Genomic DNA, 17,125 nt, shown 5'->3' with positions numbered 1-17,125 from the left:
ACACACAAATGAGGCATTAAAGCAAACACATTCAAATTCATCTGCAGGTGAGGACTCCGACAAGAACAAAGTCAAAGTCAAAGTCGGCATACAGAAGATCGTCCAACATAAACACTGACAAAACAAAAGCATCTCCAACTGGATCGACAGATCAGCATTAAAGAAGTGCATTACTCTTCTTTTCAGAGAAGGGTGTGTGAAACTGACAGAACATAATGAAAATATCACTGGAGGGTTTTACTGGACCCAACAGTGGATGAAACTTTAAGGAAACGGTTGAAGAGTGATTAACGTTAAATCTCCATGACTCTGGACTAATCCTCCATACTCAGTGCGCCTTTATGTTTTAACGGGCCTCGAATAGCATTTCCACAGCATTTAATGGCCGTGTGTGTTTTTTCAACATCTAATATGAGTGAACACACACTTAGATTAATGCCCTGTAATGTCCTCATAACAGAGCGGTGTGAGGAGAAAGGGCTGGCCAGCCGTGTGCATTTAGGGGCAGCGGCCCTCATTGGAAGCTGCAGGAGAAAAGCCCTCTCAATGGGATCTTTTAAAAGATGAAAGTCCAATCATGCTATGATGGGAGGTAGTAATAGTGCTTAGAGTGAAATAAGACATATTTTTCCATAAACATGCCATAATTATTCACTGTGGCAAGCAGGGTGGAGGGATAATGCCAGAGATTTATAGCCCAATTGGTAAGAGACAGAGATATTCATCAATCCTCTCCAACGCTGTGCTGCCACCGTGCTTGAGATAGGCTGCACTGGCTGAATGACGATCAGGGGGTGAGCCGCCATGCAGGCAGGCTGAGGTTTAGAGGTGGAAATCACAAAACCCACAGCCAGCCGAGCCAATATCACACACACACACACACACACACACACACACACACACACACACACACACACACACACACACGAGGGAGGACACAAGAATTACCCTCCGTGAATCACACTCATAACAATAGAATTTAATAAAACGTTGTGTATTAAGGAAAATAGACTAATCCCTTTAAATCTTCCATAATGAGAGAGAAGAAATACAAAGACTATGATAGTTCCCCTCCCTTCACTCCACAAGATTCGAGGCTTTCCACAGGATTCCACTAGCTTAGCTGCAAATCGCCTCACTGCTGTGAGATACCGCCATATCCGTTAAGAATGGGGTGAGCACACAATCTGGAACACACACACACACACACACACACACAAACACACACAAATGTTATTTGACTTTGAGTGATGCTTCCTGGAGAGGTCCATATTGCTGATAGTTCTAATTTTCCATACCAGGAAAAGTAGCCGGAGATGTTGTCATGGATCAGCGCACCCAGGGGCTGGAAAAGATGAAAGGCTCGGAGACAAATCCTCGCCTTTCCATTGGCTAGCACAAACCGAGCATCTGGCCGCAGTATTCAGATGTTGCTTAGTTTTTGTGATCTGGCGCTTAAGGTCATGCAAGAGACTTTTACGGGAAGGTTTCACCACACAACTGACGATTCACGAAGAGAAGACAGACTTTTTAAAAGCCCTAATTTGTTGAACTACGATGACAGATGAAACAAGCGGTGGTGGCGTGGGCGAAGAGGAGCTCTGTAACTCACTGAGTTTGGCTCACGTACTGCGAGGAGAGTGTTCACCAGAGTGACGGACGCCTCCACTGGAAGAGTGGCTGTAAACACACTCCGATGGCCTTAATTAATCATATTTAAACAGACAGACGTGATGGCGTCACACAAAGCCATGACTCTTCCATATGCTACCTGTCCGGAGGAATGTTTGTAAGCCAAATAATTACAATGCTCTGAAATGAATCCTCTCTCTCAGCAAATGTCTGTTCATTAAACTGCAGGACAATTACTTCAACAATGTGTGAAGAATCTCATTTTAACAACGTCCTCTCTGCACGGAGAGCACACCTCGAGAATGATCTGATCCGTGGACAGGAGATTGTTGTGTCACAATAATGGTTCTGCTTTTACATTGGAAAAATAAAGTTCTTGCTGATTTATGGGGGAATATTCAACATATTCAACGGCTTTAGCTTTAGGGGGGGGGGGGAAGGGCAACCCTGCAGCACGAGGGGGTGTGGGTCGATCTCCCTCCCCATTAGTTGCAAGTCAGTGTGAGTTGTGAGGCACTGACCCCCCCCCTGCCCGGGCGCTGGGCGCTCCAGCAGCCTGCATAATATAACTAAGGATGGGTTAAATGCAGAGAACTAATTTCCCCTTGGGGATTAATAAAAGTATATATTCTATTCTATTCTATTCAAATGTAAATCCATGATTGTGTTGCTGTCACCAATGATATAATATATATATACACACATATATATATATATATATCTACATTTACCAAGGCCTGGAGGTGGTTTATGCAATACTGCGATAAAGCCTATTGGTCACAGGACTAAAGGGTATGGAATGGTTTGTATATATATATACATATACACTACCGTTCAAAAGTTTGGGATCACTTAGAAATGTCCTTATTTTTCAAAGAAAAGCATTGTTTTTTTCAATGAAGATAACATTAAATCAATCAGAAATACACTCTATACATTGTTAATGTGGTAAATGATTATTCTAGGTGGAAACGTCTGGTTTCTAATGAAATATCTCCATAGGTGTATAGAGGCCCATTTCCATCAACGATCACTCCAGTGTTCTAATGGTACATTGTGTTTGCTAATCGCCTTAGAAGACTAATGGATGATTAGAAAACCCTTGAAAACCCTTGTGCAATTATGTTAGCACAGCTGAAAACTGTTTTGCTGATGAGAGAAGCTATAAAACTGGCCTTCCTTTGAGCTAGTTGATTATCTGGAGCATCACATTTGTGGGTTCGATAAGACTCTCAAAATGGCCAGAAAAAGAACTTTCATGTGAAACTCGCCAGTCTATTCTTGTTCTTAGAAATGAAGGCTATTCCACGCGAGAAATTGCAAAGAAACTGAAAATTTCCTACAGCGGTGTGTACTACTCCCTTCAGAGAACAGCACAAACGGGCTCTAACCAGAGCAGAAAGAGAAGTGGGAGGGCCCGGTGCACAACTCAGCAAGAAGACAAGTACATTAGAGTCTCTAGTTTGAGAAATAGACGCCTCACAGGTCCTCAACTGGCAGCTTCTTTAAATGGTACCCGCAAAATGCCAGTGTCAACGTCGACAGTGAAGAGGCGACTCTGGGATGCTGGCCTTCTCGGCAGAGTGGCAAAGAAAAAGCCATATCTGAGACTGGCCAATAAAAAGAAAAGATTGGTATGGGCAAAAGAACACAAGCATTGGACAGAGGAAGATTGGAAAAAGGTGTTATGGACAGATGAATCCAAGTTTGAGGTGTTTGGATCACACAGAAGAACATATGTGAGATGCAGAACAGGTGAAAAGATGCTGGAAGAGTGCCTGACACCATCTGTCAAGCATGGTGGAGGTAATGTGATGGTCTGGGGCTGCTTTGGTGCTGGTAAAGTGGGAGATTTGTACCAGATAAAAGGGATTTTAAATAAGGAAGGCTATCACTCCATTTTGCAACGCCATGCCATACCCTGTGGGCAGCGCTTGATTGGAGCCAATTTCCTCCTCCAACAGGACAATGACCCAAAGCACACCTCCAAATTGTGCAAGAACTATTTAGGGAAGAAGCAGGCAGCTGGTATGCTGTCGGTAATAGAGTGGCCACCACAGTCACCAGATCTCAACCCCATTGAGCTGTTGTGGGAGCAGCTTGACCATATGGTCCGCAAGAAGTGCCCATCAAGCCAATCCAACTTGTGGCAGGTGCTTCAGGAAGCGTGGGGTGAAATTTCAACAGATTACCTCAACAAATTAACAGCTAGAATGCCAAAGGTCTGCAATGCTGTAATTGACGAAAGCAAAGTTTGAAGAAAAAAATTAATACTTCAAATACAAATCATTACTTCTAACCTTGTCAATGTCTTGACTATATTTTCTATACATTTTGCAACTCATTTGATAAATTAAAGTGTGAGTTTTCATGGAAAACACGAAATTGTCCGGGTGATCCCAAACTTTTGAACGGTAGTGTATATATATGTATATATATACACATATCATACATCATAACATCACATATTCTACATACATCACAGCTAAGAATAATCTATGGAAACTTTGTCGTTTCTAACGTCACTCATCCAACACTTTTAAACCAACGGCAGTAACTGGAGTCTTTTGTTCTCTTCTAATGATTAAATGTCTAAAAGTCAGTTTCATGATTGAGTCACATTCTGGCCATGGCTCCATCGCGTATCCATTTGGGATTTCAATGCCCACTGGAAATGTTCCAGAGGAAGTGGGTCTTCAAGCAGCCTGTCCTCGCTCAGCCAGATTTTGTGTTGCTTTGTTCATTTGTTTTTGACATTCAATTGTGTCTGAACACTTTGTTTCTCTCTTTGTCTGCCGGTCTCTGTCCTCCTCTCGCTTCAACTGCATGCTTCACATTATGAACAATAATTCACCCCTCAAGGGGAACCCACATAAAGATGAATACCTCTTTCATTCCCTAATGATCATGTTTAATGTCTTGGTCACATGGTGGCAAACGTTTGCTTTGAAAAGGTACATTTGAACAGCCACGATAAAAGCACTTTATATGTTATACTAGAAATTAATACAAATAAATACCAGCAAATGTCATGGACAAACATTATCAAATGTAGACATAAAAGAAATACTTTATTGAGTAATTCATTAACTGTACTGGCCTTCATACACTATTTGTGACCTGATTGTCAACATTGAACTCAGAACATTTTTAATACAAATTCTGAATGATTTGAATTGTATGTGTAATGTGCATCTGTCTATGAAATATGAATGATGTTGAATTGAATGCCCTTTTCCAACAGGCAGATAAAGGTTTATTGAAGGCCAAAGTGAGCGGGATAGAGGTTGTCATGGCTACAAGTGTGAAAAGGGCATCTGATCTGACTTCTGACCAGTCTATTAATCTTAGAATTGCATTTTTGTATCAAAAGGTTTAGCCGTGATTCCAAATTAATTGCTTCGAATAAAAATGAAAAAGGAGAGAGATTGGAGGGACTTAAAACACTTTGAAAAAGTACAGTAATGCCAGAGTCTTGGTGAAGATTGGTGAATATTTAAAATGGATTAAAGTCTGAATATAGTGTTTGCTTGGACTCATTGTGGACTGGTAGAGAAAACAAAACAACAGATAAAGACTTCATTTCATCATGATTTTACAGATAAATAGATGTAAAGTCGCAGCCTTTCGCTGCTTGGAAGTGTCACAACACTACAGCGCGACATCACACATGTATGTGTTTAGGTGTTCCTTGTTCCCTGCCGGATTATTCATGGATGGTTCTTTCAGTAAAATATGCTGTGATGTCGGCATGTCAACAGGACTTCCATATTTGATGTGACATGTGCTTGTAGGACTAAGAGAGGCAATATTCTCTGATAGCTAATGACTAAAGTATCAACTGCAAAAAGACTAAACATTGAAGAGAATGTTTTCCATGGCTACACAATACAAACTACATGCTAGTTATTGAAATAAAAGACATTTCTTAATTGAAACCGCTTGAACCGAAAAAGTCACAACAAACCAAGGACTTCTTTTTCCTAAAGATTTTTTGTTAAGCTTTTGAGATTGTGTAAAAAAAGAGATATGAGTCAGCAAGTGCTGCAAAAAGGGACACTGAAATATGTGAGGTGGTGTTAGAAGATGTAAATCTAGTGTATGTCTTTTTTTGTGTGTGTATTTTATTCAGTCAAACAAATCATATACAATACAATATTATCCTATATAATATACAAAAGAGAAAGACTGAAAAGGTATAGGTAGAAGCAAAAAATGCTTATAAATTCCTATCCTAAATTGAAATCAAAATAAATCAGAAAATTAATATAAAATAAAGAAGAAAATAAAACAATAAACAAAATAAAAAAACAAAATATATTTATATATACTACCACATACATCTTCCATATTAATACGCTTTTAATTACATTTATAACTCTCAAGAATTGTTTTATAAATAATTCCCTTGAAAACCAAAAAGGAGTTCACCAGTCTTACATCCATTTCAACACCATACATTATTAAAACACCTGCAGCGAAGACACGCCTCATATAAATAGGATAGGATTAAATGTATACCACTATCTTTTATTTGTGTATATATCTATATATATATATTTGTCTCTGTGTACATTTACATCATTGGTTTGTGTGTGTGTGTGTATGCCAATAGTTTTAGTGTTCGAGCGCAATTGACAAAGCACCACACTTCACTGTTTAAGCTCCTCACAAGATGAGGGATGGTGTGGGTGTGGGGTTTTCTATCAACATGCCACAAATAACGGGGGTAAAGTCAATTTCCCCAGCATCCTGTCATAGAAACACACCTCGCGCTGTCTGTCTCTCTTCACTGTCTCCGCGCTCTCCTTGTAGTATCACTTCCTTCTCTGTCCCATACATGCCTCCCTTTTAAAACAAGCCAGGCGGCTTGATTATCCCACTCCAATCGCAGTTAATTAGGACAGGTCATTTGGTAAAGTCAAACTGTATCGCTGTCAAACACGGTCCCTCCCCGCTCTTCCATCATCCCTCTCTCTCCATCTCCTCAGACAGCCGTATCAGTGGGTAACATCTCCCTACACCACTGCCGCCTGTCTGTTCGTGATAGCGACTACGGCAGTCATCTCCACAGAGGCGAGCGCTGTGTTGCCAGCCGCTCCGCCAGAGCCAGACAAGCCCGTGTGAGCGTATGCTGCCGACGTGTTGGAGCATCAATTAATCGGCGTATAAAAGTGGCGAGAAAAAAATCATTTGATATACTTCAGCTCAATTAATACGATGAAACCAATTTTGCAGGGCTAATTAATCAATTTGAGACCGGTCCCTGGTGCAAAGATGTCCAGATTATGTTGTCTGGAAGGAAACCGTACGGAATATCAAAGAAGTAGAAGAAGTATGGACATGGGAGTTGCATGTTTGTTCTGCCAATGCCCGTGACCACAGGAGAGCAACATAAGGAAACAAGAAGAAGTCAGGAAGAACAATACCGACACAACTCAAAAACACAAAAAGGAAACAGATACACAATTGTGTTTACACTCATGGCTACAACCAAGAGACAAAACAGGCTAAGACCTGAAACAGGGTTGGGGATTGATTGGGACTTGAACTACATGCTTTGTGCACTTGTAGTTCTGTTTATACTGAGCCAGTGATTGAGGCTGCAGAGTCCTGGCAGGCGAGCAGAGAGAGCTGCAGAGAGTAATTGGGAGGACTATGCTTGGAAAGAAACCGAGGACTTAAGATGGGATTGGGGGGGGGGGGGGGACACTCACAGCTCACGTGTCAGTTTCCTCTATTCACTATTTCTTTTTTTACTAAGCCTCATTAATTAGCCATAACACTACTTTAATAAATGACCTGTACACAAGCTGTACTGCTTAAGACCAAAGCAGCAGATGGGACCTACCAGGCACAAGGTGACCATCTTGTGATTCCTCTTAAACAGCAGGAGGACATAAAACAGACCTTTCTAAGCAGATGATATTGTAATTTGAGAGGCATACAATCACACCATAGTATTGTTCGCTCATGTAAATATCTAAACTGTAAGTGCTGCTTTGGAATATTCATCTGGTATCTTTGCAACCTAATAAAGACACACTGGAACACTGCCAGAGCAATGTTCACCACCCCTCACTCGTCTGTGCTCTTGCACCATGCTATGGCCTCCTGCCCTCCCCCACAGCTTAGCTCAGCCCGCATGTTATTGGCTAAACACCGCCAGCTGCAGCCAGTTAACTGTCTAATCTCACATCAATCGATTTACCCAAACAAGGAGAGGTGGAGAAGTGGAACGAAAGTCGTGGAGCGGATGCGGGGAACACAGTGGGGTGTGAGAATAAATGAGAGGGCGACGGTAAGGGTGAAACGGACCAAAAGCAGGTTGCAGCCTGAGTTTCCAGCGCCACCGGGCCTTTGTGTGTCTGTGTGTGTGCGTCTGTTGGTGCATGTGAGCGACATACTCTTGACGATAAAAAAGGGATACTGATCGAAGACAACACACAGAAAACAGAAAGGTGTATGGACAGGCGGTAGAAATCCACCGACAACTTTTAGCTTTGTTTGTCACGGTTTTGTGTGTGTGTGTGTGTGTATATACATGTGACTCTCAGTCCCTTATGGACAATTAAATAGGAACATTTTGGAGATGAGAAACATATGGAGCCTTTTAATTGGCCAATTTCTCTTGCCAACTTATGTGGCTTTTTTTTCATTCCAAAAACCAATGAAAAGGAAAAATACAAGTTATCTTTTCAGCCATGCATATTGCAGCACAGAGTGTTGCACAAATTGTCATTGTCCTTCCGCAAAGAGAAAAAGCAGCCCTTCTGTTCCCTGGATTAATAGCACCATTACACAGAATTCATGTTCAGTATACCGTACTGTACTTCTGGAGCCCGTCAGGGAGACACATACTTCTTGGTGTCAAGACTATAGTGGCTTTGTATTTCTGTGGGAAAGTCTGTTTTGCCAAGCAGGTAATGGCCCATGCCGAGATACATGACTTGATGAAGCTGCAGTGAGAAATGTTCCAGAGCAACTCCTGTCCTTTTCCTGCCGTCCATATCTATGTATAATCTTGGCTTCCTTGCCTCCCCTGAACTTGCTCATGTGAGGTGGCTGGGGTAGGGAGGTCTGCAACCACTTATATCTGGGGAGTTATTGTTCTACACATGTCATGTGTAATCCGCCCAACCCACGGCGCTAAGAATGATTATTCATATTTAATCACCACACTATGAAGCTACATCTCCTGCCGCTCACTAAGTCATTTTCCATGTTCCATTATCAAAGTTTCAGAGACGGGTGCTCAGGGATGGGGAACTAAATGGAGAGGCTGAAGAAGTTGAGCTTATAAAAACATAATGGGCTTGTCTGCTTTAATAAACTGAGGACCTGTATAGAATGCACACTCACTCACACCCTCACACACACAAACACACACACACATTAGATGAGAAAGTGCAGAGAACTAAGAGAGAATAAAGAATCCAAGTACAAGTTCAGATTGTGAGCGTTACGGCAAGTCAGGAGCTCAATCGCTGATACAAATAACGGCAGCACAAAGAGAGAGGGGGGGGGACAGATTGATAGTCATTCGATTCGAATGTGTCTAGCTCATGCGGCAACATTCATTCCTCATGCAGTCAGATTTGCCGATGAGGTCTCACCTTGTTCCAAAGGTGGCGGTTTCACGCCTGTAGCCTTCATCTTAAGGGCCTCTTTTGCAGACATATCGCAGCAGGAGCCTTTGTTCGTGTCCTGGTCGCTGTCAGCCTGGTCACTGTCGCCGTGACCACTGTCTCGGAGGCTCGCTCGCTCCGGGTCTTTGAATGTCGAACTACTATACACATGAACAAGGAGAAAGAAAAAAGAACATAAGTACTCGGTGTTCGGGGGAGGATATCTCGAGGCCTTTTTAACCCTGCGAGGAAGTTTAGACACAACATGAAACATTGATCAGCATTCCATGCTTAAGTAAAACTAAAAATATTCATTAGAATAGGATTTAGAATGTAATATAATGCTTTTACTGCACCAGCAGTAGCATCTGATAAAGGACACTAAAAGTGAAAATAAAAAGCCAAGCAAGTTGTGTGTGATTATCTTTAATGTATTATCGATAACACTGTTAGTGACCAATTTTAGACCTTATTAAATGTGCATGTCCTTCCTCTCCCTGCTATGACACAACACAAGTAATAGTGAGTTTAGTTACTGTTGCTATGGTGCTGTGGCTATTGGAGAAAGGAAAACAACGATCTGAGGTGTAGTGACCGTTATAGATCCCAACTCTTACCTTTGAACAAACTGTTGTCTGCTACCCATATAATTAGGCTCGGTGGGGAAATTGTCCGTCTGTGGGGAACGAAGAGAGAGAGAGAAAATAAGTATGGACTGCTGTGAAACAAGATCTCCCAGTGACAAATGATTAATAGTGCAGGAAAAAAATTATTGAGAGTACAGAGTAGGGCCAAATAAAATACTGGGGTTGTGAGCTCCATATCGTTTAGGTTTGAGCATTTCATTAACCACATAAAGCAGGCTAATTAGCCTTTCGAGAGCAAACCGCAGAGCTGAACGTCAAATCTGGCAGACATAATCAATAACTACTTGGACAATAGCCTGATGATATAGAAATAGTGTCAGCTAAACATTAAGTAATTACATGTGTCCACTATTTGTACAGACATTTAAATGCAATTTGCTAGTTCTTTAGACAACATTACTGTGAGAATCAGTTGACTCGGAGCTGCAACACTACATTACTTTCTCCAGAAACTGAGAAATTATTGATGGTGTTCATTATTTTCGGCACCACCTAATCAAATTCATGCTATGCTGTTCGATTGAAAATAAAAAGACACAGCAAGCTTGTGGACAGATGTACACATGAAGCAACACCAGCACAAAGTCTAAAAAAAAGTCACGAACATAAATAAACTGTATGTCGTGTATAACAAAATACATCACTATAATGGAGTGCTGGTCCAAAGCCTATACTGCATAAACTGCACAAACACTCCTCCATCTTCAGCACGGTAGGCAGCATTGCATTACAGACTGTATCAATCATATTAGCACTGGAATGTACTTTCTCTCTCAAAATACAGAGGGTTTTTAATCATGTCAATTGATCTAAAAGGTCACAGAGATCCCAGTTTCTTCCTTTCATTTACAGATGTGCCTGTCAACCGAACCAATAATGAAAACAACTCATGTTAAAGCAATCAAGTGTATAGACTTAGCTGTAAATCACAAATAACTAATCTGTTCATCTTCTGTAAAAAAAAATATTCTAGGAATATTTCAAAGTCCCTGTTGAGTAGAGGTGGGAAGTAGGGCTGGGCGATAAGGAGAAACATAAAATATCTGAGTATTTATGATCAAGCAACAAATATGGATCATCAATGATCAGCAATTAGTATTAGAATAGTGGAAAAATCTGGGATCTCTAAAAATTACATTTGCTTTCTTTTTTCTTTTCAACTGATTCAATCCGTGATCCGATCAGAACTTTGAGTTGTATGATCCGTGTCACCACTGCTTTACTGTATTACATTCTTAAAGAAACAGTTAAAGGGCAGAAAAAGACATCACTTGCCATATTACATTCCCAAGATATCCAAAATCGAAGACGATATCTAGTCTCAAATCACGGTATCGATATAATATTGATATATTGCCCAGCCCCAATAGGAAAGGTGAACACAATTGGCTTTCTGAAGGGCAAGCAGTAAAATGTCATGTTTAGTGAGTAATGTCTCCCTGTGCCGGGCTTTTTGACATGCACAGCCTGACTCACACTCAATAGAATATTTCAATGTCAACCATGCTCTGCGGTGGCTCAGTATGAAAGCATGTGTGTGAAGGTCAGACAGGCCACCTCGGTACTTTGACCTTCCATGCTTTTGCCAACACCTTTATCACTACCTAAACACTCAATTCCACATCAGCCTTCGCAAAGATTAAAAGAAAAACACACACAGAATATATCAAAGGCTGCAATCTGACCAGGGAGAAAGAGAAGAATGGATGTTTGAAATCGTTTGGCATTGAAATGATAACAAAAAATTTTAAAAAGGGGAGATGGAATTCTTTATAATAATGTGCCCCTTCTGTACTTTTATGACCAGGGACTCATCCTTGGACACATTTTTTAATCAACTCAGCTCTGTTGACAAGGAATAAAAAAAGGTTTGATTGTTATAGGATGGAATTTTTCTTCCCGCACCTGTAAACACAGAGCAAATATCACAATTATATAATGTGCAGTTTTTGTTTACGATAAACGATAAACTTTTAATTTTTTTCACCCACTGTAGTTGATGAATTAAACTTGAAATGGGAATGGTCTAGTGTACTTTGATCGTGTGTGAAATGAATATACACCTCTAAATTCCGAGGCATGGTATTAACAACTGTAGCTTTTTTCTAACCAAAAGACAAAAAAAGTAAAGTAGAATGTGCTAAACATCCATATACCGCCCACCAGCTCCACAAGCCAATAAAAAGCACATTACGCCACTTCATAGAAACCTCTTTCCTGCCAATTAGAGTCCAGGCTGATCTTAAGCCTCCATCTCTTCCTGTCTGTCTATAACTGCCCAGCCCTTTGACTACAATGGGCCACTTTCCAATTAATGGATCGATAATGGCCAGTATGGGCCGCTTTGTACTTAGCAAGTCAGAGCCAACAATGAATACAGGATCATTTTGTGTGTGTGTGTGGGGGGGGGGGGGGGGATGATACATACTGGCTAGATATCCAGTAGTTGTAATATTAATATTAGACACTGAATTATACAGTACATAAATTAATTTAGCATCACATTCGCAAGTATCAATGAGTATTTCATGTTGCATGCTTGCACTACTTGCGTTCTAATTTCCTCTCCTGGGACTTAAAATGAACTGAACAGAATTGAACTAGAGTGAATGGAATTGAGCTGAACGAAACTGAATTGCATGGACCAAAACTGTGAAATCTGAGTATTAGGCCTACGAGACATAAAAATCAGACTTGTATCTGGAACAAAAGTACCAGACTTTGACCTGAGTGCCTCAGAGAAGCATGGGATCGACGATGAATCAAGCACTTCGGGGCCAATGCACTTTGTGCGGGTATCAGCAGAGGTTGAGAAGTGCAAATGCCTGTTGTTAAATTGTAGGCCTACTGAATGATGTGTTGTGTTAAGTCCACGCAGCAAGGCCACAAAGGTCAGAGAGATACTGAGGACAATGAGGCTGAGTAAGTGTAAAAAGCTGCACTCTATTCTGTATTCCCTTTGAGAGCCGAAGACTGACCAGGCTGACAGAAGGCCGATTGAGACAAATGGGAAGAGCATATTGGAGTGCTATTCTACTCTCACACCTTGTTGGTGCATTTTGGGGCATTGGTGTGAATCGGCTTGCGTGTTTGATATCTTAGGTATGGGTTGTGAAAGAGGACACATTGCAGCTTCTCTTTCACACATCATTGGACAGCTCTTTTGTTCACAAGAACGAGAGTACACCCCTTCTCTCTGCGAGGCATGATACATGCATTTGTCCTTTGCTGTCTTCCCCAAACATCCATAGTACCACTCATTCTGTGTGTATGCGCGTGAGTGCACGTGTTTCTCCGTGTCAGAGAGTATGAGCGGTTCCAAATGCATCATAACCTTCTCAGTAAGCCAAAGAGACCTGTACTGCAGTTTTTTTAATTTGATAAACTATGTCTCTGTTGTGTATGTGTGTGCAACCACCAAGGGAACTGTAGATTATTCCTCTTGGAAAAATTTCTAAGTAGATCAGCAACAGCCAAACGGGGAGGGTGAGTAGGATAAAACTGTGCTGAAATTAAATTAAAAATGAAACCCAAAAGTGAAGAGGGACTTCCCTTGAGCAGGAAATAAGAAAAGGAAAAAAAGTTGAACAAAACGCCAACGTGAGAAGAGTATAAAGGAAGTAAGGGAAAAAGGGTGGCGAAACGAGACAAGAATTAGACTGCATGGAATACCTAGTGGCTGAGTAGCAATTGTAAATGATCAAATCTAATTAGCTGGTCCTATACATCTTCCTGGAGATAACAGACTATCTACTAAATAACTTACAAGAGGTCAATTCCTGAGAAGTAAGGTGCCACTGGTGCCGATAAATGGAGACTAGACACATTTCAGCCAGTGAGGTCTTATCTGTCTAGACGGACACCGTGCTAATGATTCTGGGTGTTACTTAAAGGAGATTTAGACAAAGGATATCTTACACATTTGAAGACAAGTTTGGATTGCAAGGTGACGTAGGATAGTTTGGACATTGTTAAATGTTGATGTAGTCACAGTATTGTAGAATGCCTTTACCATATCCATATGAGAAAGTGGTTCGTCTGAGGGAGAAAAAAAACCATTCCTTGTTTTCAATTAGATGGTGTACTACACTTGGACATATTTGTCCTCCACCAAAAATATTTTATTTTTATTTGTTTCAATAAGTCTGATTTATTTAGAGTTGTCTAATGGGTTACTTAACTAAACAATAAAGCTTATTTTTGTTTTTGTTCTGCTAGCTTCAGCTTGAGTTCTTTGACCCATTCATTGTACGTTGACCTACAGACTTACGGCTCATGGGCCAATGTTTAGTGTTTTCAAAAATGAATTAAAATAAATTGTGTTGTTTTCTCAGCTGTACGGAAAAACATACTGGCCTCTGAAATCACGCTGCGTATTCAACTGTGAAAGCTACAGCCCTCGTTCTCGGAATCTTTGGAGATCCAGGATTATTTGTCTCCTGTTGCTTGGTATCTATGAGGTATAAAGCCCTGTTTGTGTCTCGACTGACTTCATATGCTCCTCACTGATCAGACAACAACAGAAGATGAAAAAGCCCTTGCCGCATGGTTTTGTGCACAATGATTAGCTACAGTGAGTCACCTGCATACGGTTTGTTGATTTTCCTCCATATACCACAATGTTTGTCACAGGATGGCTGGGAACCATAACTGTCACATAAACGATTGAGCTGACCTTCCATGGACTTAAGGTTTCTTTTGTTTTTGTAATCTTTTTATGGATAGAACACTATGTACCATGGAATAGTTCTGAAAGGTGTGCAGGAAAGGAAGGAGATACCTCAGTAAGGCAAGAGAACATGCTGAGGAATTAATGCCAGTGTAATAATAACATATCACTCGAGATTAAACCAGAATATATTGTTTATTTGTCCCACCCTGGTGATAAGTCATTTATAATATCTCTCATAAGGTCACATCTCTTCTCTCTTCATCTCTAATTGTGCTGACCTCAAGTTCAGTGCCACAAACCTAAATATCACTCAAGCTAAATAAAAAGGTTCACATCTACACGTGTGTTCAACGTGCCACTGAGTTGACATATTGTGACAGTATTTCTTGTAGAAGTATTATGGGCTGTTTGTAAGAATCGCTGACTTATAATGAAGCAGTCGCCTCATATCCAACTCCATAGTCTTATCTTGTTAATCATTTTTGCCATAATTCACAACCTAACTACATTCTATTTATTTTGCTATGTTTATTTGGTTAGGAATGTTTTTTTTCTTCATTAAATAGGAGTAAGTAGCACTTTGGAGGCTTTTACATAGAGTTGTATTAAAAGCATGACCTCTAACTTGCATATTCACTGCTCAACAGCAAGGACATAATATTCATAATTAATATGAAACCACTCACATTGATTGCCTATTATTTTGCTTGACCATACAGTGTCATTAGAGAGGTATTTTAGGAGCCCAGTGGAAAGCATCAAGTTGTCTTAGAGCCACAATTATTATAATTATTTTATTTTGTTATGACCCTCAGTCTCAACACAGCCACTTCATATACTGAAAAAAGGCACGCAAATGAAATGGTTGACATTATAACCACTCGCTCTGTAGGGGACTGACATGTTCAATAGGTTAAATGAAAAAGAGAAAAAAAAGAAAGAAGGGATGCATAGGGCAGAGGGAGGGCTGAGGTGGTTGTGGTTGCCTTTTGTCATAAAGAGAGACGAGACCCTACATCGAAGCTGAATTCCTTCAACCTGGGCGGTTACTGCTGCTTTATTATTCCTTTTAAAGACGAGCTCGAGCAAGCATAGTTAGAATAGTCTCTTCTGTCTACAAATGACTACTTTGGTCACATTTCTACAGTAATGTACAAGTGGGAAAGCTAGATGTGCTTCAATGGAGCAGTGTGTAAGTTTTAGTGCCACCTAGTGGTGAAGTTGCAAGTTGCAACCAAGTAAATACCCCTCCTTTTTCCCCCCAAGGGTGTCGGGGAACTAAGGAAAAAATCCCACCCACTGTTCCTGTAACAGCTATGAAAGAGTCTGTCCGTATGCAAGGAGCGGTACATTTATCCTTTGTAACAATGTCTGTCATTAAGTCGGGGAGAAGAGGAGAGCTGGTCAAAGAAGCATTATTAAAATGCAAAATAAGATGCAAACCTTCTGAGTGTGCATATCCTTGAACATTTTATACTCAAATACAAACACACACACACGCACTACAGGTGTTGGCTATCATACAGTCTAGCTCAAGCCTATTTCATGACGCATGAGGAATCAAATTATGGGCGAAACTAATTCCTGCATAAACAAAATGACTAAGCTCAAGAGGCTTGTAAGCATAAAGTAAAACAGCATAATCTGTTGACCACAAATTACTACATAATGTATAGTAATCTGTTTTTCTAACTCATTTCCATGTAATTGATATATTAAAAAGGACTCATTAAGCTATTGTGGAATGTAACACGCTTATCTAAGTAAAAAGGACGACATTACCCATAAAGCAGTATGATGTTGACCAACATCCCCTCGGGTAAAGATTACAATAAGCTGTTACATTGGAAAACACACAGACTCTATAGCAAGCCAGCCAACTCAATCTTTATTTGTTTAACTAAACTGGAAGTAAATGAAACCAATTTGACTGTGAACCTTTTTACAATTAACCTGTGGTATATTGATCTCAAGTGTTTCAGTAGAGGAACCCAAACCGATGTCACAGAATTAATATAAGACTTGATGTGGTTGTGACATCCAGTGGTTAGGGGGTTTGTTTTAAGGCTGCTCTATTGTCAACAAGTAATAGGGATGTGGTGCTCGTGAATTCGTAATCTTTACTTTGCCGATCTCCACCAGTGATAAATATATCTAAAGAGGGGTGAAAGTGGAAAATAGGTAAATGATGCCATATCTAAAAGTACTGATGTTTTGTGTTGTAAATTATATCTTTGTACACAGATTTTTACATGGATTTTCTTAGCATTGTTTTTTTAATTATTATCTATAATCTATTTGCATATTTCTCATTTTCTCAAGTAATACAACAAATAATATTAGTTTTTAACGTTAGGAAACAATAGAGAACGGCACACATGTATATTTAATGACATGAATCAACTTGTATGGTGTATATGTGTGTTACTCCAGAGCCATTACTATTGGGTGCAGTCACATCTGTATGTATGCAGTGAAATATAATGAGGCTGCCTGTTAAGGCATTGGCAGTCACCACCAAACAAAACTAAATCATTAGACACAAA

At 40.3% G+C, this 17,125-nt stretch overlaps 1 protein-coding gene across 2 annotated transcripts in view; it reads right to left on the bottom strand.

Annotated features, from left to right (window-relative positions):
* Positions 1 to 17,125, bottom strand: part of pcdh17 (protocadherin 17) — a 60,866-nt gene that overhangs the window by 23,245 nt on the left and 20,496 nt on the right. For both annotated transcript variants that reach the window (XM_056412966.1, XM_056412967.1), the window contains exons 3-4: positions 9,878 to 9,936; positions 9,249 to 9,421 (exon numbers count right to left, since the gene is read on the bottom strand). In XM_056412966.1, coding sequence (XP_056268941.1) covers positions 9,249 to 9,421; positions 9,878 to 9,936 — 232 coding nt within the window. The remainder of the gene's footprint in view (positions 1 to 9,248; positions 9,422 to 9,877; positions 9,937 to 17,125) is intronic.

This window comes from Pseudoliparis swirei, chromosome 4, assembly GCF_029220125.1.
Source record: "Pseudoliparis swirei isolate HS2019 ecotype Mariana Trench chromosome 4, NWPU_hadal_v1, whole genome shotgun sequence".
Lineage (NCBI taxonomy): Eukaryota > Metazoa > Chordata > Actinopteri > Perciformes > Liparidae > Pseudoliparis > Pseudoliparis swirei.
Note: the sequence above shows the minus strand (reverse complement) of the source record. Positions and strands in the feature narration are given on the sequence as shown.